Source organism: Podarcis bocagei (genome assembly GCF_964188305.1).
Source record: "Podarcis bocagei genome assembly, chromosome: 7".
Taxonomy (NCBI): Eukaryota; Metazoa; Chordata; class Lepidosauria; order Squamata; family Lacertidae; genus Podarcis; species Podarcis bocagei.
In genome coordinates, this window is record NC_138132.1 from 41,629,674 (window position 1) to 41,651,603 (window position 21,930).

At 42.3% G+C, this 21,930-nt stretch overlaps 1 protein-coding gene across 1 annotated transcript in view; it reads right to left on the reverse strand.

Annotated features, from left to right (window-relative positions):
- Positions 1 to 21,930, reverse strand: part of NECAB2 (N-terminal EF-hand calcium binding protein 2) — a 137,813-nt gene that overhangs the window by 66,345 nt on the left and 49,538 nt on the right. The window contains exons 4-5 of the mRNA XM_081200860.1: positions 6,626 to 6,651; positions 1,171 to 1,268 (exon numbers count right to left, since the gene is read on the reverse strand). Coding sequence (XP_081056986.1) covers positions 1,171 to 1,268; positions 6,626 to 6,651 — 124 coding nt within the window. The remainder of the gene's footprint in view (positions 1 to 1,170; positions 1,269 to 6,625; positions 6,652 to 21,930) is intronic.

A 21,930-nucleotide genomic window follows, 5' to 3' on the forward strand; every position in this document is an offset into this window, starting at 1 on the left:
CTTGCACCTGCATTTGCTTAAAAAGTTTCTTTTAAAAAATAAAGTGCAGGGGGATTACAACTAATAGCGTCTGGAGCGGATTTTCCTTCTAATAGATTAGTTTAGCCTATTTGGTTGGCAATTGAGGAAGCAGGGCTAGAAACACATCTGCACTCAAGGGCATATTAGAGTTTTCCTTTGAAATGAAAAGCAATTTATTTCTTCAAGAATAGGAGAGACCAGAAGGGGGAAAACATATTACACAAACTTTAATGAAAGTCACTCTACACAGAAAGCCTGTTTCTGAGGAATACCGTAAGTAGCCAAAAGAACTTAAAGCAGAACATATTCTTGGCCTTCATTTCCATCTTTCTCCGCCTCATAAGGAACTTGTTCTATGTCCACTGACAGAGGCAGCAAGCCTCTGAAACTCAGTCACTGGGAATCACAAGTAGGGAGACTGCTCTGGAGCTCAGATCTTGCTCGCAGGTTGACCAGGGACAAGCTGGAGAAGGCAGCACCAACAGGCTTCTGCCATGGCCACTGGATGCTGGGAGGACATCTGAATGCTGCTTGAGGCTTCATAAAATATTGAGAAACTAAGCTTGAAAACACCAGTTGCTGGGGTTTTCATCCTACGATCTGAGGAGGATACACCTTGCTTAAGGGGCTCACCTTTGCCTTGAGGTATATTGCCAGTCTGCATGCCATCTTATTCTCACACAGGCTTAAAGTTACCTACTATGCACCCACACTATTCATCATGCAGGCTTCTGACTTGTGTCAGTAAAGAGTCAATTGTAGACATGGAGTTCATTTGATTATACACTCTTAGGTTGCAATCCTAAGGCTTAGTGGTGGTGAGAAATTGAAGACCATTTCCTCACCTTATCCAGTGCCCTGCCAGACTCTGGCTGCCATGGCAGAAGTGAGAGTGGAGGTGCACTCTTTCACTCCTTTGGATTTTTTCATTAAAAAAACCTATTTCCCTCTATCATCTGGGCTGGTATAATTCAGCCCCCAGTTTTCATGTGCACTGGGGGACCAGAAAAGCACTAGTTCTCCACATTTCCTTGAACAGGAATTACCCCCAAAATAAAGAAGTCACAAACTCCATGAATCCAGCTTGACCCACTCAGAACTTTAGCAGCTACAGATGAATTGCGTATATATGACATAATGAACACTCACCCGTTTGGTGTAATCCATGGCCTTCAGAATGGAGAGGTTGAGGGTCTCCAGGGAAGCCAGAACATCTTCATAATCTCCCATGTGGTCAGTAAAATAATCTGGACCCCGAGGATATTGCAGGATTAAAGGAGAAGGGAGGGAAAAAATAAAGGATAACATTTTAATCATACTTGCTTGCCTCAAGGTAAATGTCCAAATTGAAAACTTGCTGTTTCAAAGTGTACCAGCCAGGAAATATTCCAACTTCTAAAAACACTGCACCCCATCATGTTTAGTAGGTGAAAGGGGTTCAAATCATAGAGCTGGCAGCGGTGACGGGCTTGTAGGAAATGCAACGCTAGTCCCAACAGGTGGTTGTCCAGCCTCTGATTTAAGACCTATTCAAAGGGTTGTTAATAGTTGAAGGCAAGTTCTTACTGTGCTGCTACATTTATTTTTGAGGGATAATTTGCATGACCTTTTCTGTACACCAAGATAGTAGTTGAAGAGATTTTTGTGTGGCTGGGCCAGAACACCATTAAGCTGAAATGTGGAGAGGAAAGAGGGAGACCACAACCATTTGTCACCCCCTAACATGTTTGATCAGGGTTGTTAGCAGATCTTGCCTGCATCATCTCCTGCCCGTGCTCCCTCTCTTTTGACAGCCCCAGATTAGTCCATGTGGACCTGACTCAAGGTGATCCAGGGCTGCCATGACCTAGTCCAGGCAAATCCCAGATCAGCCTGAGCCATGCTGATTTCGTTCAGGAACTGAAATTTGTCTGCACCAAATACACAGCCCTTGAAAATATCTGTAAGTAAAATAATCCAATAAAATAGTCCTATTAGTTGTAGTACCAAACAACCGGATGGTACTAGGTTTAGGAAGGCAGATCTTGATGTCATGGACTGGCTGGATGCAGAGGAGATGTGGGAGGCACCAGTTGGGGAACCCTTAAGGAAAACCCCAGGGAAAGAAGGCTCAGACTGAGGGGATTGGTGGTGGGATGACAGGAGAAGAGGAAGGAGGTGTGGTGGAAGCTGAAGTGGTAACAGGGTTTAGTGAGCAGGGAGAAGCAGAGGCTTGTGAGGAGGGGAGCCAAGAGACTGATATGAGTTAGGCTGGTGAAGAAACGAGGATGTCTTCCCCTCCTGCTGTGACCAGTTCCCCTCCCCCCCAGTCTCCCAGGACCAGAAGAGGTATGAAGAGGGAGGAGCAGAGACAGACATGGCAATGGAGTCATAGATTGCTTGGGAAGTGCCCAGGGGAGGCGAGGACCTTCAGTCCCCACAACTGCCTGAAAGGAGTAAGATCTACCGGGGTGTGTTGCTGTGCTCACTAGGGCTGGCCTCCTGAGCTGAACTTGTTTCCTTGAATAAAGAGTTAATTTCACTGACACATTGTGATTTATTGCTGACCTGTCTCTGATTCCCGCTCCTGACACTTAGCTATGAACCTCCACCCGCAGATCGAGATCTAAGTAAGTTTTCCGTCTTTATTTTTTTTTTTTAAGTGCAGAAATTGGTGCTGCCATAATCTCTTGTTAGAAAAGAAGCAGCAATTCATATTGAATTGACATTTCTTATAGAACTCTCCTATAAATAACCTCAAAAGACAGTCCATTAATTAGCCTCCCTTGGCTTAATTAAAATGCCATATATCTCTCTGAACAGCATGCAGGATGAAGGGAGCGATAGCAACTGCTGGAGGAGCAGTGAGGAGTCCTCCTTCCACTGTGATCCACAGCGGCTTGAGCCTGATTTTAAAAAACCCCAGCCACCTAATTTCCAGCAGCTGCAGATATTTCTTCACCATACAAGGGAGTGAAAAATAAATAAATAAATCACTTTGCAGAGTTGGCTTTTAGAAGTGAGGAATGGGAGAAGTAAATCCTTTTCTGGAGAGGATAAAGCAAAACTTGTGACACAGTCCATAAAACCTAAGGAGGAGAAAAATAACAATTGCGATTTTGGCAAGGGCGGGCACTGAAAAGCTGCACATGTAAAACAGGATTAAATTGTAATTTTGATTAAAAAGCCTTTGCAAACACAAGAGAGAGAGATTTCACCTGGACCAACAGGAGATTTGAGGCACTTGCAAATACGTGCTGAGGGTAAGCCTAACACAAACCCAATGGCAGCTTGCTGGACACTAGAAGGTTGGTTTATAGAAGAGGTTGCAATATTTAGGGGGCCACCAATGTGACACACGTAGGCAGAGTGTTCCCCTTGAAGTCTTCCCCCAGCAGCAACAAAGCCTCTCAGCCCCCATTCTGTTCAGGGGCCTTTTAGAGCTGAAGGAGGAAGTTGGAAGAGTGATGCTAAGAGAACATGCACAGAAGTCTGCATTCTAGACAGGGATGGGCAAATCCCTGAATTCTCTCTCTCTCTCTCTCTCTCTCTCTCTCTCTCTCTCTCTCTCTCTCATATTTCCTCATTTCTCCAGCCTTAAGTTCAGTTCTCCACATTTCCATGCCAGCGTATCTTTTTATTTTAAAAAGTCCTTATGAAAATGAACTAGCATGTTAGTGTGGATTTCATAATCTACGCATTTATATCTCTGCGTAGCATATGAATTTTTGCACACATTCCTCAGCGAAAGAAATGCATTGCAAAATTCGGGAGGATTGCAGAAGGTGTCTGAATTTCAGTTTGTGCATTGTTTCAGGGAGTGCAAATTAGGCAGCTTCATCTTTAAATGAGAACTGAATCTAATTCCTCTTCCATTCCTAACTGGAAAACAACAGCTGAACAGGGGTTACGTGTGTTGACATATTGGTAAGAGAAGTTTAATCCTGAGTGGGCTATGTGATCCCTAGGTCACTGTAGGTGCAACTACTATCAAGTGCAGGTAAGCATTTGCCAGATGTTTCTGTTGTGCCTTTGGGCAAAGAGTTTATTTTTAGCAAAGTACATAAACATCTGAAGATAAAGTATGTATCCACTACCTCTCTCAACTTGATCTCAATCTCGATGTCCTAGTTAAGAGAATTGTCTAGCAACATTAATTTCCCCACTTCTGTTTCCTACCTCGGTGTAACAGTCTGAGAAGTACAATCTAATCTACTTGTGACTTGGGGGTTGGGGTTCGACAAGCACTCTGTCTGTTGACCGAAAGCCTCCATGTGTCACAGGCAGGCCAGCCTCACCCCTGCGATGTGAGTCATACATGACCCCCATTCATACAATCAACCAACTTGTGAAAGGGCTGTGTGTGAATGGAATTGACTAATGGGGTGCCCAAAGGGTTCAGCAACCTGGCCCAACAAGTTCTGCTATTGTATATTCTCTATGCGTTGTGCATAGAGCCCTTTCAAACCCTGGGGAAATGGCATTCCATACAGTGGTACCTCGGGTTAAGTACTTAATTTGTTCTGGAGGTCCTTTGTTAATTGAAACTGTTCTTAACCGGAAGCACCACTTTAGCTAATGGGGCCTCCTGCTGCCGTCGCGCTGCGGGAGCACGATTTCTGTTCTCATCCTGAAGCAAAGTTCTTAACCCAAGGTACTATTTCTGGGTTAGCGGAGTCTGTAACCTGAAGCGTATGTAACCCGAGGTACTACTGTACTTTTTATGAGTGTGGAACTCACCAGAACCCATTTTCCCTCTTTTCTCAGATATAAGGAGAGGCTTCAGCAAGAGGTTAAATCCCTGGCATTTCAAGGTACAACTGGGAAGGACCCCTGTCAGAAATCATGGAGAGCCACTGCTAGTCATTGTAGGGCAGGGGCAAGGAACCTTCAGCTTGTAGGCCAATCTCAGACCACAGAGGGGGTCAAAATTGGCCTGCGAGGCTATTTCTCAAAAAACATGCCCACCTGCCAATCAACTGGTGTCACTTTGATGAGGGGTACAGACATTCTTCATTGGCTGAGTGTCAGCAGGATTTAATCCCTGCTCATCAGCTAATGAGCAGGGGTTCAATTCTACAAAGTCACAAGGCCAGAGAGGGCTCTTAGTCTTGGATTCATGCCAGGATCCAGAGAAATTCCTTCTCAAGAACAGGATGACACAATCTGGAGCAAACTATGTGAACATACAGAATTGCTGCCATAGGCTGGGAACAGGAACACACAGCTAAAGCACAGCACAGGGCTGTTTGAAAGCCGTTTTGAAAGCAGCCCTGTGCTGCTCTTTGAAGCTCACTTTTGGAGGTTTAAAGAGCAGTGCAGGGCTGCTTGCAAAAGGGCTTTCAAACAGCTCATACTGTGCTTTGAAATCCCAGCAATCATGGCTTCAGAGCACAGCAGCACCTGATGTCATAGTGATGTCACATTTGGCCTGTGAGGGGTCAGGAGATAATGGTCTGGTTTGCCTGTTGGAAAGATTCCCCATGCCAGATTTAGGCAAGACAGTGGAACTTCGCAAGTCAAACGTAATCCGTTCTGAAAGGACGTTTGACTTCCAAAATGTTCAAATTCCAATTGGCTGACAGCTAGTCTTTTTGCAGATTGGAAGCCACGTTGGACGTTTGGGTTCCGAAGAACGTTCAAAAACTGGAACACTTACTTCTGGGGTTTTGACGTTTGGGAGTCAAAACATTTGGGAATGGAGCGGTTTGAGAACCGAGGTTCCACTGTACTGGGCTAGGCGAAGCACTGGTCTGCCTACCTTATATGGATGAGGCAATTATATATTTTTTATTTTTGTCTGGATGAAAGCTCAGATACTACAACTGGGGTTGCCTGGATAGTGGTAGTGGTAGTGGTAGAGCATCTGCTTTGCATGTAGAAAGTCCCAGGTTTAATCCCCAGGATTGTCCCATCAGTGTGGACAATAGTGAGCTAGATGGACAGATGGTTTGATTCAGGATAAGGCAGCTTCCTGTGTTCATTTAGGGCTGAAGTGCTGCTGCTGCTGTGCATGTGGGGACACTCTCCTATAGCAACCCACTTTCTTTTCACTTACCATCAACTAACAAGGATGAAATGTGTGGCCTTGCCTTTGCTGGAGGTACTTGGACAGGGTCTGATCAGCACTGCTGTTAGAAAATGTGCCCTGCATGCAAAAGATCCCAGGCTGGGGGAAGGACCTATCTAAAACTTGGGGACAATTCAGAGCAACATGGAACGATGGTCTGATTCCATGTAAGGCTGCTTCCTGTGACTGATTTTAAATAAGAAGGTCTCTTTTTAAGCATGGGGTGTAACTCAGTGGTAGAGGACACACTTTGCAAGTATGAGGTTCCAAATTCAATGTCTGGCCTCTCCAGGTACAGCTGGGAAGGGCAACTGTCTGAAATGCTGGAGATGCTGCCAATATGTCAGTGAAATACTAAGCCAGATAGATCAATGGTCTTGCTCACTTTCCAATTCTTATTCTTATTAAATATGTACACCACCCTATACCGTAGATCTCAGGGCCATTGACTACATACCTAAAAATGTTCATACTGAACACAGGTATGCCAATGCTGTTATAACCAACAAAGCTGATTGGGGAATTTGCTGAGCTGCCAAAAGATAAGATACTCACCACATAGTTCCTTCGTATCCACGTTGCTTTGAAATAAAAAAAAGAAAGACAGGAAAGAATAAGAATACACAAAATTAGAAGCAGGGAAAGCGGGAGCATAACTGCCAGAAACTGGGAAAAAGTGGAGCCAGAACAAGTTCACTACCAATGTTCAAAGATGTTATATATTGCTGTTTTCAATAAAATGTACATTTCAAAAGCCACACGCCAGGACTTTCACACCAAGCATTCCTGATCCAATTGTAATTAAATACAATGAATTGCACTTTGCACATAGTGTATTTTGCTTTTGTTGTTGTTAACAAATGAATGCAATGAAAGGTAATTAGTGTATAGTAAAGTCTCATTTATGCAGATCATGGTAGGGACAAATAGTTTCAAGGTTATGTTTTAGCTGTGCATTCCCTGCCTTAACACAAATTAAATTCTGCAGACAGAATCACACAACTTGATCATATCTACATAGTTTCTCTCATTTTGCATAATATTGCTATTTTGCTAAATTTATTGGTATATTAGCTAGTCACAATGTGGCCTAAATATAAGGAATAACTTTTTGGTGCTAAGAGCTTTTCAACAGTGGAATGGACAATCTTGGAAGGTAGCAGGCTCTCATTCGAGTTTTTTAAATGGAGGTAGGCTGACCATAATTCAGGGGGTTCTTTAGTTGTGATTCCTGCATTACAGGTGGTTGGACTGACAATTGTATGTTTTTAAGATTTGTCTGAAATGCCTTATCCAGCTGCCTCCTTGACTTCTGAAATTTCATCAAGCATTGTCCACATCCTTTCAAGTCTCTTTTTGCAACCAGAGGGTGAAAACACGCACTCTGGAATGCAGAGGCAGTAATGACTTTTAAATGCCTCGTAAAAGCATATATATCTACTTTCCTGGGCTCTGCCTCTTAATTTTTCATTCTGTTTTGAACATTGCTGATTTTATCTGTGGAATATATGTTTTCTGTTTTTCTTACATTTTTGGAAATTGTATTGCTTCTTATCTGTACTTTTAAATGTAAACCACAGAGATCTTTTTATTATATTAAACTGTATGTTTTTAAATGAATAAACTTTTCCTAAAAAAGAAAAGAAAGCTGGGATTCTTAGGAAGCTGGCTTGCAGTTTTTGCTGAATTTTATCTTTGTTTTCCTGTGCCACTGCAGAATTATGTCATATATGCACCTCTGGGTTATGGGTGCTGCTAAAACAACATTTGAGCTTTGCTCTTATGGAGGTTCTACCCTGAGCCCTGCATGGAGCTGTCCAAGGTCCTATTAAAATCTTGCCTTTGTACTGCTTTAATCATTTCTCAAAACAGCAAGCAATGAGTCACAATACAGAAATGCCTCTCTGGCTGCACTGCTTTAAGTTCCTTAGTTCATTTAGTCATTCATTGAGTCATTCTTCATCATCAAGATCTTAAGGTAGCTTATAGCAACTAAACAATAAATACAACAAAACCACATAAGCATTAATGGGAATATTGAAGCCAAACTATTACATTAAAACCACAGCAGTGCATCTGATGTTGAGCAGCATCAAACATTCCCAAACGCTTAAGGAAAAGAGATGTATCTTGAGGCTCCATTGAAAGTTCAGCAGTTTTGACTCCAATCAAAATTCCTGGGGGATTCCTGGCTGAAGTGCCACCACTAAGAAGACCTCACACTGCAACACCCATGTGTTTCATCTGTCAACCAGGGTCCCTCAGCAGACATTAAGGCTGTGAGTGGCAAGCTCCGAAGGGGCATGCCTTCAGGTTTCTGGATCAAAAGTCATAACTACATGATTAACAAGTACTCAAGGAGCTATAGTTTCTGGAATGGACAAATTATTCCAGAAAGGTTGTATGTCTGCTGTTCCTTCTAAACAGCATTGGTCAGAGGCTGAAAGAGGGTCTCCTTAGTTCCACTATACCACTGTCTGACATGTGCAATGTATATCCTCTTGTCTTTAATCTGCGCTTCCTCTTGCACCTCTGTCATATGCTCATATATGCAGAACAAACCTTCTATGGATGTGCTAACCAGTCTATTTGTCAATGAGAGCCTTACAGCTTTATTGCAAATGCTGCCACTGCCTTGTAAGGCAATTAAAAACCCTCCTGTCCTAGAATTTTTATTTTACTGGTTTTATTTATATGCTAGAGAACTGTTTGATTAACTCAGACTCATTCTTGATTTGACTGATGGGTCAAATTTTAAGTGGATTATGGAGAAAGAATAATTAAAAAGCCTTTCATTGCTGGAATTCTTAAGGCTGCTTCATAAATTCAGAAATAGCTTATGGTGCATTCTTTCAGACTGCTGGCATAGGGTCAATTCCTAGATGCTTCCCCATGTCAAAAATCCCCAGCAAATGAAAACCTTGCTCATCAGGGAGAGAGGTAGCCTAAATTCCTTCTCTCTGTGAGTGGTTGTAGGATTGAAGCCTAAATGTATTTTTTCATAAAGCACAGATTTTTTAATGTGCTGTCTCTTAAAATATGCATTTTAGAATTAATTTTGTTACATGTTTTTGAGACAGGAACTGTGTTAGACCATTCAGGGAAGTGAGGAAGCTGGCAGATAACCAAGTTCTGATTTTCACATCAGTCTGGAGGTGCTGATAATGTCAACTCATTCACAAAAATCAAATTCCTCAAGTATCTCTAAAGCTAAAGCATTAAAGGAAAAGGCTTAACTGTGACTTGAATGTGCCCAACTCAACAGATTCAAAACCCTTGTGTTTTGTTTTTTATTTATTTTTTATTTTATTTTATTAATACCACCCTTCACCCAAATATTTGTTATGCTGCGAATTAGGCACAGCATCTTTGGCTTCAAAAGAAGTACTATAAGGCCTGATTTAGCAGTAAGTTTACAACAGGGAGATGGAATTTCTGGTCTGTGGGCTTACTTTGGCTCACAGTCTGTTTTATTCAAACCTAGGTCCTGAGCCCTAGGTCACATATGATGTCAGATGTGAGAAATTTTAAGTTTTCTCCCACTCCCTCTTGGACCTCAAGCTGGGCTGCAAAGGTAAAACCTTCAAGCTGCATTTGTAAAAGAAGAAAGGAAGAATTTAATGCGTACGTAGAGAGCACTCCTAATTAGTTTATGTCATCTGATATCATGGTGATGTCAGGTGATTGACAGGTGGGTAGCCTGCCCACTTGCCATAGTGGCCAACATGGGGTGGGCGAGTTCGGGATTCAGCATGCTTGCCAGATCCTGTTCACCGCTCCTGGTTTCCAAGATGCAAGTTACAAAGTTTAAAACAATCCAATTTTTTTAATCAACCAAGCCAGTATAAAAGTGGATAATAACCTTCCCAATTTTCTGTTTCCGTCTTAAATGCATGCCAGCCTTCTCCAAGTACTCTGCGGGTAGATTTGTCCAACCTGGTGGCCTCCAGATATTGTTAGACTCCAACTCCCATCAGCCCCAGCCAGCATGTGCAATGGCCAGAGGTGATAGGAGGTGGAGTCTAGTAACATCTGGTGGGCCACAAGTTCTTTGCCCTTGATTTAGATGGTCCACTACACCCAGGGAACTATGGTCTATCTTCTGACCATACTGAACTATTAGAATCTGAGAACAGAAGGTTCATTGAAATTGCAGTCCCAGTCTAGATATTTAGCTGGCCTGTGCATGTCCTGTTTCAAACTGAATTCAAGGTACCGTATATTTTTTTCAGAATGAGGCCAACTATCTGCTTCCCTTGGCGCTGGATTTTGGATTAGCAGATGTTCCTTATCAGCTAGCTGAGCAGCAAGGCTATTCTCACCCGCCTTTGGATTTTCTTCTCATTTTTAAAATATAGTTTTCATCCTGATAAGGCTTCCAGGATAGTATGTGATTGACAGCACTCACTTGCTGAATCAATTCCAAGCCATATGTCTCATTCCCCCCACACACTTTGGCTTAAAACAGGGGTGGCTAACCTGTAGCCTTTCAGTCATAGTTGGACTCTAGTTCTCATGAGCCTCAACCAGCATGACTATGATCTGGAATGGTGGAAGTTGCAGTCCAGCTACACCTGGCAGGCCAAAAGGTCAACCATTCATGGCGTAAAAGTCATGTCTTTGGGATCTAGCTAATATTTAATAATCTCTCCTGAGTCTGTTCTGGTTTCCCAAAGCCTGAATTTTTTTGCAGGACTACTGAGAGTTAATTTCCATGAGCACATGTTACTCTCAAGCTGATGCCACTGAAATGCTAAACGTGCAAAACTTCCTAAATAAAATCTAGCCTACTTTAGCTGAGAACAGTTCAGAGCACATCAGGAGCAAGTAATTGCTTAATCAGAATCCTAACCAAATTTATGAGGAAGACAGTGTAGGCAGAAAACAGAACACTACTTTCTGAAGAGCAGGAGTAATTGAATGTAGATGCAAGTTAATTAATTGGACTTTTGGTTACAGAATTTCACCTGCAGTTTAGTGTACATCACCAAATTGCATGAAGCAATGGACTTTTCTACTTGGTTTTATGATGGATAGAACCACTAATTTCTGTATGTATATTGATCATATGTGCAAGAATGCCCTGGAAACACCTTGCTCAGGTGTCAAAGGCCAGGGTAAAGAATTATGTCTTTAACATTTGCTGAAAGCTGTATAGTAAGCCCTACACATCTCTGGGGAGAAAATTCAATGATAAAGGCTGCCACAGAGAATGTCTCCTTCTGGGCCACCACACCCTGAGTTTCTGAGGGTGGTGGAATAACCAAGAGGGCTCACTCTGCTAATCTTAACACCCAGGAGGATCTGTGGGGAAGGAGGAAATCTTTCAGATGTTTGGGGCAAACTGGCAGCCATCTTCCTAGGAATACTAGGTTCCATTTGAACCAGTGTCTATAGACTTGGGCTGTGAGCTCTCCTGACCAAACAAGAGATCCCATCCAGAAAAACTGAGGAACCTCATATGAACAGGGACTTTAAAACCACACAGGAGCAAAAACTCCACAATGAAGCACCCCTATCGAAAAAAGCTTCTTGGTTCAGAGATAGGTCTGCACCCTTAAAAAAGGAACATTAAACATTAAAGTTTAATATATAAATGTATATTAGGTGTATTAAGGTATTAAGTGCATATTAGGCTAGCACTCAGCTTGACTACAAATTCACTTTCAGTTTAATCAGCATTCCTGTTAGCATACCTAATTAAAGCATTTACTGAAATCATAACCATGATTTAATGGAGAGAATTATAAAGACCTTTAGAAAACACATTGTTAAAAACAACTGTTACATAATTCTGGAGTTCTGTAGCTTCTCAGCAAGGAAAAATATATCCCCCAAGGTCACTGACTGAACCTTGATGTTTCTTCTGAGGATACATACTCGCAGGACCGTACTTCATCTATTAAATTGTGAAATTAAAGTTCCCGTTTCTCAAAGATATAATAATAATAATAATAATAATAATAATAATAATAATAATAATAATAATATTTTTTTATTTATATCCTGTCCTCCCCAGCCAAAACTGGGTTCAGAGCAGCTAACAACAGTAAAAATAACACAGTTTACTTAAAATCACAATCAATTAATTGAAATACATTCTAAAATCAATTCATTCTAAAATCAATTCAGAGTCAAATTAATGGCAACCATTGGGCTAGAGTTCTATGAGGATTACAGAAGGAGGGGGTCAGACTGTGCCTTGGCCAAAAGCCTGGTGGGATAGCTCTGTCTTGCAGGCCCTGCGGAAAGATGTCAAGTCCCGCAGGGTGCTAGTCTCTTGTGACAGAGTGTTCCACCAGATGGGGGCCCTGGCTCTGGTTGAGGCCAGCCTCCCTCCCTGTGGCCCAGGATCTCCAAGATGTTTTTATTTGAATACCATAAGGTCCTCCATGTGACATACCAGGAGAGGTGGTACCGTAGGTATGAGGGTCCTAGGCCATATAGGGTTTTAAATGTCCTCCCCTGCCCAACACATTGTACTGTCAAAGTTCAAAAAATTTGGTGTCTATGGCCACATTCACATTTAAAGCACTATGATGCCACTTTAAACAGTCACAATATTTCCCCCCCAAAGAATCACGGGAACTGTAGTGTGCTAAGAGTGCTGAGATTCTAAACACCACCAGTCCCACCTAGCATGGCCAATGGTCAAGAAGTCATAAGACAGGAGTCATATTCAGCAACAGCAGTAGGGCCAAAAGATCCCCAGCATTTCAAGACTTAAGTTCTCCATAAATATATTTTCCTTAGGCCTTTTCATTCATAAAATTGAGCTGTGCTGGATTTTTGTTTTGCTGGTTTTAAAGTAGTTTGAGTATTTTACTCTCGTTTTATGTTACTGTTTTATACTGTTTTGATTTACACACACCCCTTCAATAGCATTTTGTATTAATATTTGAAAACTTCTAACATTGATGGGTAACAAAGGAAGAAGCAAATAAGCAAATAAATAAACAAGCAAGCAAACAGATGATAGATAGATAGATAGATAGATAGATAGATAGATAGATGGATGGATGATAGATAGAAGCAGCCAAGGGAACAGAATGACAATTAAAAACAAAACAAATAAACTACAAAGATTTTAGAAGAGGAAAGCACATCAAAGGCTCTTCTTTAATGTGTGTGAATCTCACATGGATTATGTTCCCACAGGGCTGTTCAAAATGCCAATCATCACCAGATCAGCATCAGCTGAAACTAATAAGCTTTCACTTGAACCACCCCCCCCCCAAAAAACACACACACTGCAGCTTCACTGCAGCAGCCGCTGCTGTTGCAGGAAGCTGGTTGCACTGTGCAAAAGAGCCCCTCCACCACTGTTGCTTTCTGTAAGGGATGTCAGAAAATTCCAGCAAAAACAGAAACAGGATGGAAATTAATCTCATGAATATGATTGATATTGTTATTGTTGCTTACAGTCTGCAAATGATATGTAATGGATTATTACCACCCCCAAACCCTCCCCCCCCACATTTGTATTGTTTTTCTTTTGTATTGAAATGAATGGGGTTGAATAACTTAATGACAATGTGAGTACATAACTTATTTTATTTGCATAATTAAATGCAGAAGTTATGCAATTTCACCACAGTGCACAGTGAGATGAATAACTGGGCGAAAGACAAGGCTTGCCACACCCACACACCCCCTTATTGTTAGCAATCTACTATATACAGTATTTCGGAAAGTGCTTTACTTGCCTGCCTGTCGATTTGTTATCTATGAGTTCAGCCACCTCTTGAGAAATTGTCATTCCTGAGAGGAGGGTGGTGGGCACTGTCCACCATTTTGAATTAAGATGGATAACTGACACATTCTTTTGGTGTGACTTCACCCTTTGTTTGACTTTCCTTGTCTCTTGAGATATTGTCACCAAACTTGGTACAAGGGTTCCAGGCACCATTTTGAATCAAGATGGCAGACTGAAATGCCATTTTGGTGTGACTTTGGATATTTTCTGACATAGGTTTGGCCTCCTCTTGAGATGTTGTCCCCAAATTTGGCATGAGAGTTCACAAGGAGAGAGTGGTGGTCTTCATCAATGTTTGGATGACACACACCATTTTTATTAAAGATGGCAGACTAAAATGTGAAAAATAAAACTATGTCCCCCATTATGCCTTGATACACATTGCTTAAGCTCACTAAATAAAGTATAGTGGTACCTCGGGTTAAGTACTTAATTCGTTCCAGAGGTCCATTCTTAACCTGAAACTGTTCTTAACCTGAAGCACCACTTTAGCTAATGGGGCCTCCCTGTTGCTGCCGTGCCACCGGAGCACGATTTCTGTTCTCATACTGAAGCAAAGTTCTCAACCTGAGGTACTATTTCTGGGTTAGCGGAGTCTGTAACCTGAAGCGTCTGTAACCTGAAGTATATGTAACCTGAGGTACCACTGTATTCCAAATTCCCTAGCAAGGCATTATCTTTATTAGGACCAATCAAATAGTAACAGACGAGTGAGCAAGCTTTTGAGTTACTCCAATCTTTTCATCAGAAGTTGATTGGAGAATTTGAAAGCTAGTACACTATTTTGATTGGCCTTAATAAATTATTGCCTGGCTGAGAATGTTTGGATTCCCCTTTTGGGCAAACCCAGCTACCTGTGATTTTTGTGTGCACCATTTGATCGCAGTCAGAAATGTATGTTAAAAAATAATGATGTATCAACCTCCAAAACAATGAAAATTGTGTATAGAATAGTTTATGAGTAGCAAGAGAAAGCTACATGTAAAATAAATGTATCTGTAGGCAAATTTGGTAGCCAATATTGTGAAACAGTTGCAACATTTGTGCTAGACACCTTAAATTGTCCTGGATTGCATCCAGTTTTGTACTTCCTGAGAACACAAATGAAGAATTTCTCACAGATGGCAGTTTATAGGCTCTTGGTTGATTTTTCAAAACTATGCTAATATTGTTCATCTGGTATAGCTCTTCTACAAGAACATAATCAATTGTGCTCTGCCACAAAAGTTTTCGTTGATTATATTTTGTTGTTTCAAAATATAAAAAGGCAAATATAAAGGGGTAGTTCCAAAACATAAAAGGAGGTGACTGCATGTTACAGCTGTAGCAACATTTTTTTTTACACAACTTTAGCCACAGCTTTTGTCTACCTATAGGTAATTTTTTCTTTGATATTCACACATCATTTTTAGGCACGGTTTTCACCCTTTTTGGGACCCCTGTGATTTTTGTTTGTTTGTCTTCCTTATTTGGGGGACCTACTCCTCTCTTTGGCTTTGAGGGGGATGTAACCTATTACCATGTCACATGAAAGAACTGTGTCAGGTGTGTGTTTGCTGTCTGCTCTGTTTGTAATTTATCATTTACCTTTTTGTAAGAAAGCTCTTTCAGCAACAGAGCCACAGCTGTTAAGCAGCCTAGCAGAGGAGCTTAGTTCTAGGAAGTCATTCTGGTTTGATCTAACAAATGAGCTCTGGCAAAGGACCCAAAGCCAATTTGTTCCTCCACTAGGGTGATTTTTCTTCCCATTCATGATGGGGGTGGCGGGGGGGGGGGAAGAGGGCCAAGCCTCTCCCCTATCTCCCACCTGCTGGGCTTATGAAGTGGCAGTTCTGTTATCATACACCACAGGCTTAGGTTCGCTCTGTTATCTGCTCTTGCATCAACTTTCGTTTGCTCAGGCTGTCTGCGGCACACAGCACAGCATTATATCTGCTCCTTTCCTTCTCCTAAGTGTAATGCAAATTGAAGTTTTATAATCTCAGTTAATAGTTGCTCGAGGGTTTCCTTAAATAGTTTCTGTGCCCTCAGGGCCATCTCAAAGCCCAAACCCTATCATTCAAAACCAAGAGTAATTGCATTTTCTTCATTTGAAATGCACAAAACGTTTCACATTATTAAATATACATGACTGGTGGGAGGGAGGGAAGCGTTGACCTAGGGTGGGTGGGGAGTAGCAAAACTCAGATCCCAGGGCCAAACTTAGATCTCCAGACCTTTCTTTTTCTGGGTCTCAGGACTCCCACCAAGCTGCTCCTTAGCCTGGCCTCACCCCTCACTAGTTTCCCTTTTGCACACACACCCTTGAATGTTTTTACCCGGCTGGAATGTGCCCTAATAATGCTTGCTGGATGAAGGATGCATGCTAGCATGTGTAAAAGCTAGTCTACCACACAAAGGTAACATTTACATTTGTTGCGCCACCTACTGGCCAAACCAAGCACTGGAAGGGTCTATAAAAGGTGCCACACACCTGGCCAAGGCATATCTGAGGACTCAAAATATTGTAAAACAAAATTTATATCCTCCTTCCTTGACTGAAAGCCTTCTAAGCAGTCTACAAAGGCAAACTAAGATTTATTAAAAATACCAGTAAAAACAAACACCCAAAACAAATGAACATAAAGTTTAAATGCCAATAAAATAAGCTATTTAAAAAACAATTATACCTTACAAAATGACATGCCGAAATAGCAGTCCTGAGTAAGCTTGCTGAAACAAAAAATAGCTTTTAGCAGGTGTGGAAAATAATGCAGTGGAGATACCTGCCTAATATCAATACACAAGAGAGTTCCTAAGAGTTGGTACCTCCACCACAATGAGCACCACAATCAATTCTGTGCAGGTACAGAAGCGCTATTATTAGGTGGCAGTTGTAAAGTACCACTTCAGTTGCCACGTCAACTGAAGCAGTTGAATGGGCACATATGGGCTAGTAAAGTTGTCCCAAGCTGCTGAAGGCTTTATATAGTACAGTGGTACCTTGTTTCTTGAACGGCTTGGCTCCCGAACAAATCAGCTCCTGAATACCGCAAACCCGGAAGTAAGTGTTCTAGTTTGCGTATGTTTTTCAGAAGCCGAATGTCCGACGTGGCTTCCACTTGAGTGCAGGAAGCTCCAGCAGCCAATCGGAAGCTGTGCCTTGGTTTTCGAACCGTTTTGGGAGTCGAATGGACTCCCAGATTAAGTTTGAGAACCAAGATACCACTGCAGTGGTACCACCTTGAATCTGGCCCAATAACAAATTGGCAGCCAGGACAGATCTCTGAGCAGGGGTGCAATATGCTGACAAGATCTCATTCCTGTCAGCACTTGTACTGCAGCATTCTGCACTAACTGCAGTTTCTGGATCAAATGCAGGGAAAGTCTCACATAATATGCACTGCACTAGTTCATTCTTGAAGTTATCAATGTCTGGTCTATTGCTGTCAACCTACCCCGATTGACAAATGGATGCCACTGATAAAAGGTGCACCAAGGCCCCTTGGGTCTCTAGTGACCAAGTTGGATCCAGAAGCAGCTCAGGCAGTGAACCAGCTCCTTCAGGGATAGCACAACCTCATTTGGGGCAAGCAATTGGCCAGCTTCTCAGAAATAGAAGCCACTGAGCCACAAGATTCCTTGAAGTCATACTGTTTATTAAGCTTATCATCCAGATAGTTTGCGTAGGAACAGCACTGACAAGTATTAGAGGTTAGCTGACCTTCATAGTATTCTCTGTATGAAGAATTTCAGCCTGGTTTAAATCTACCAGAGTGTAATGAAGGCAAATGGAATCTCTCAGCTTAGGTTGGAAGTATAGATTTTTCCTTTTGGTGCATCAGGAGTTCATTCCTTTGCAAGCCAATAAAAAAATATTTAACTGCATTCAGCTTGTATGCCAGCTTTTCGCTCCTTGCAGGATATATTTTCCCCAGGAGATCAATTCCACTTACGATCAAGCTGAAGGTCAAACTACACTGTGCCTTTGGAGGGTTCTGAAATGAGAAAATGGACCCAAACAGTCCAGAACTTGGGATTAACTCATTGTGGCCTTCAAGAATTTCAGATGGTATTTTACAGATAATGATGGGAAGATTCCTTTGACAGCTACTGTAGAGTCGTGGAATAAAGTATTGTGCTAAAGTCCCCCTTTAACTGTCAGGCCGGCTAGGCAATCTTAAAGCAACCAGTGTCCTGTTTTAGGGAAATTAGATAAATAAATAAAATATTACTTATACCTCACCCATCTGGCCGGGCCTCCCCAGTCATACTGGGAAACTCCCAACAGAATATTAAAAACACGATAAAACATCAAACATTAAAAACTTCCCTAAATATGTCCTAGTTTAGTAGTAGAGCATCATGCAGGAAGTCCCAGGTTCAATCGTTATAATTTCTAGATAGGAATGGGAGAGACCCCTGCCTGAAACCCAGGAGAGCTGCTGCCAGTCAGTGTAGACATTACTGAGCTAGATGGACCAATCAATGATCCGACTCAGTATAAGCTCCTTATGTTCTTCCAGCTTAGGTTCCCAGGAGAGGGCAGAATGAGGGTGGGGCACTCAATAGTAGGACAGCAGTGACATGCTGGAGAGCAGGGGCAGAGCAAGGCAAGACCAGCCAAATCCAGTAGACACTGTCAGCTCCCAGCCAGGGTGGCAGGGCAAAGAGGCAGCTTTTCAGCACCTTGAAGAGCATACACTGACCTGACACCAGGTGCAGGCTTGCCAATGGGCAATGCTGGTTGGGAATTGTTGTCTAAAACAACTGGAGGGCACCACATTGGAAGGGGGACTGCTTTAAACTAATGGTGCAATGAACAGTGCAATCATATACATGTTTATTCAGAAGTAAGCCCCACCATCTTCAATGGGGCTTACTCCCTTGTAAGTGAGGATTGTAGTCTTATAGACCAAGTTACAGTAGATACTTCTGATGTAATTTTCATATTAATCATTCAAGAATAAATTACCCTTTTCTATGAGAACAACTGTTTGATATACAGAAGTTTGAAACGAGTTAATTTGATGCCCAATGAGAGTAATTGGTTTAGCTGATGAAAAACAGTTAGCTCAACGATTTTTTCCCCCAAGTATAGCATAAGATGCAGGAAGTGATAATTAGCTAAGCAAATTGATTATTAAAGGATTGAGGATCAGAAAGATTTGTAGTTAACTTGTTAAATTGACTTTGACCCAAGCTTTGCTTAATAAGGGTGGGGAGAATTTATTCATAGCAGCATCAAATAAAGAATGAATGTCTGAAATAATTAAAGCAGTGGTAATCAATGTGGGGCCTTCCAGGTGTAGCAAGACTCCAACTCTCATCAGCCCCAGCCACCATGACCAATGGGGGATGGAAAATATAAAAGTGTTATAAGTTTTATTTTATTTTATTTTAGTCATTTTAATAAAATATTTCTATGCTGTTTTTCATTTTCATAAAAAATGCAACACTGGTTCACACCATAAAACATAACAATACCCACTTAAAAATAAGCTTTGATAAAATCAGTAAAATCCTCAGAATGACCAAGGACATCAGGAACCCGCCTTCGTAATACTAAGGGTCACAGAAAGCCTAGGTAAAAAGGTAAATTTTCAGCAGGTAAGGGAAGATGCCCATAGTAGGTGTTCATTCAATGGGGAGAACACTCAGCATGGTAGGTATCACAACAAGAAGACACTGCCCAAACACTCCCTGCCCTACCCCAGAATGGACCTCCATAGGTCATGGTATAGCCAGGAGGGTCCCACCTGCAGACTGCTGTGACCTGGGAGAAAGTGGTCCCTCAGACAACCTGGTCCTGAGTTATTTAAGACTTTATATATCAAAAGTTAACAACTTAAAAGTTGGCTCAGTAGCTAATTGGCAGCCACCGCAGCTCCTTCAGCACAGACATCATTTACAGGACAGAAGACGAGCTACTGAGCCATCCATCGACATTTTAGTGTGAATTTCTCCTAGTAAGCACATTTCTGTATGGAAGTTTCCATAATATACACATTTTTGCAAATGGTACAATGCACCTTTGCATTTTGTTTTCCCTAATGTATTTCCTTGGCTGGAGAACTGCATTGCAAATTTCTGAGAAGAATGAATGTGAAAGGAAGGCTGTGTTTCAGTTGTGGACTGCTTCAGAAGTGCAAATTCGGTAGTTTCAGCTTTAAAGAGGAACAGAATCAGATTTCTTCCCCATCCCTGGGCAGCCCCATGGCATGTTGCAGTAATGGAGTCTTGAAGTTACCAGTTAATGGAACTTGGGGGCTAGGCAACCCCCGTCCATGCTTGAATGAATATGATGGTGGCTGCTGAGCTCATTCTCCAAGCTGTCTGCCAGAAAATCTCTTTGTTACAGCCATCATGCCTCACCTATTACCGTATTTTTCGCCCTATAGGACGCACTTTTTCCCCTCCAAAAATGAAGGGGAAATGTGGGTGCGTCATATGGGGCGGATAGAGGCTTTCGCTGAAGCCTGGAGAGTGAGAGGCTCTCGCTCTCCAGGCTTCAGGAAGCTCTGTGTGACCCTCCGGAGCAGGCGCGAAGCCGCGCCGGCCTCCGGAGGGTCGCGCAGAGCTGCCTGCCCTCCCGGGGTCCTTGCAGCTCTGCGCGACCTTCGGGAGCCCAGCGCCAAGCTGCGCTGGGCTCCGGAGGGTTGTGCAGAGCTGCCTGCATTTCTAAGCCTCGGGTGCGCTGAAGAGCGTGCCCGGGCTTCGCTCAGCTGTCCGCAAGCCTGAGGAGACCGGCACGGCTCCGTAGGCTTGCGGATAGCAGGCTGTTCTGGGGGCTGGGGTCGGGGGAAGCTTGGGCTTCCCCCGTGACAGCCCCGTGCCTGGGGGGGGGATATTTTTTTTCTTTATTCCCCCCCCAAAAAAAGGTGCGTCCTATACGGCGGTGCGTCCTATGGGGTGAAAAATATGGTAATTGGCGGCCAGAGGAGTATGGGGCTCTCAAAGGATTTGGCCTGGTCCCTAGCGGCAGGTCTCAGTCTAATGTGCTAATTTTAAATGCTTTATACACTGCTTAATAGTTTCTAAACAGTGTACAGTTGGGATACAAAAGGAATATAGCATTCAAACAATTAAAAGCAACTATAAATTTGTGGCAGGGGGGGGCACACCTCTCTTTAAATGCCTGTTGACATTTTTTAAAAAGTCTTCACCATGCACTGGAAGCGCAATTGAGGGGGGGGGTGTGACCTACAAAACTGAACACACAGCTGCAGTTTGATACAAGCCATGTGTCTGAATCATGGAGGACCACTAAGAGTGAGTCTCCTGTGGACCACACTGATAGGGCAGAGTTATAAGATATCATGCAGTCCTCAAGCTATCATGGACTCAAGTTGTTAAGGGCCTTGTAAATGAATACCTGGCCTCTTAGAAGAACTAGGGCTTCTCTGATTCAGAATTTATATTTCATTTCTGTAGCTGCACACACATTCTCATTATTTTTTTATGTAGACCAAAAAAAAAAAAAAAATTGCTAGCGCAAGGCAGGCAACACAGCTGCCCCAATTTTCTTTAAACTGATGTCTCTATTTCAAGTCGCTTCCAATTTTGTTTCGCCCGCTCTGCATTTGGAAAAAAAGGGGGATTGTCAATATTATCTAGGTTCACCTCTGGCTAACATGCGATTCTGAAACATCTCAGATGGCTTCCTACAAATTAGATCGCTTAATAGCTTGGAGCTTCATTTGTCCAGGGAATGTGTGCCTGACTAGTGTACATCAGCAGGTTTCATTTAGGATGCTGAGTAGCAATTTCTTCCTCTCCGTTTTTCTGCAGGGGGGAGCATGTTCCACAGAACCTGAGACGCTGAAAGTGTTCCTTGAACAGCTTTATTTTTAGGTTGACGATAGCTATGGATGAATCAAGGCGGCAGAGATATCAGAATGATAAATATACCGGATGATGATACGCCGGAGGATGTTGCTACAGGCAACAATGTGGGGAAATGTAGAACAAAGTGAAGAAATAAATAAGGGAAAAGGGATCTCTACCCTTGATTCTCCCCTCCCTCATATTTTGAAAATAAATGTATTTTTATGGGTTATAAAAACGGCTAGCTGTGTTTCAGTTCATGTATTTTTTCAGGATGCATCAAGTATGAGAGAGGGGG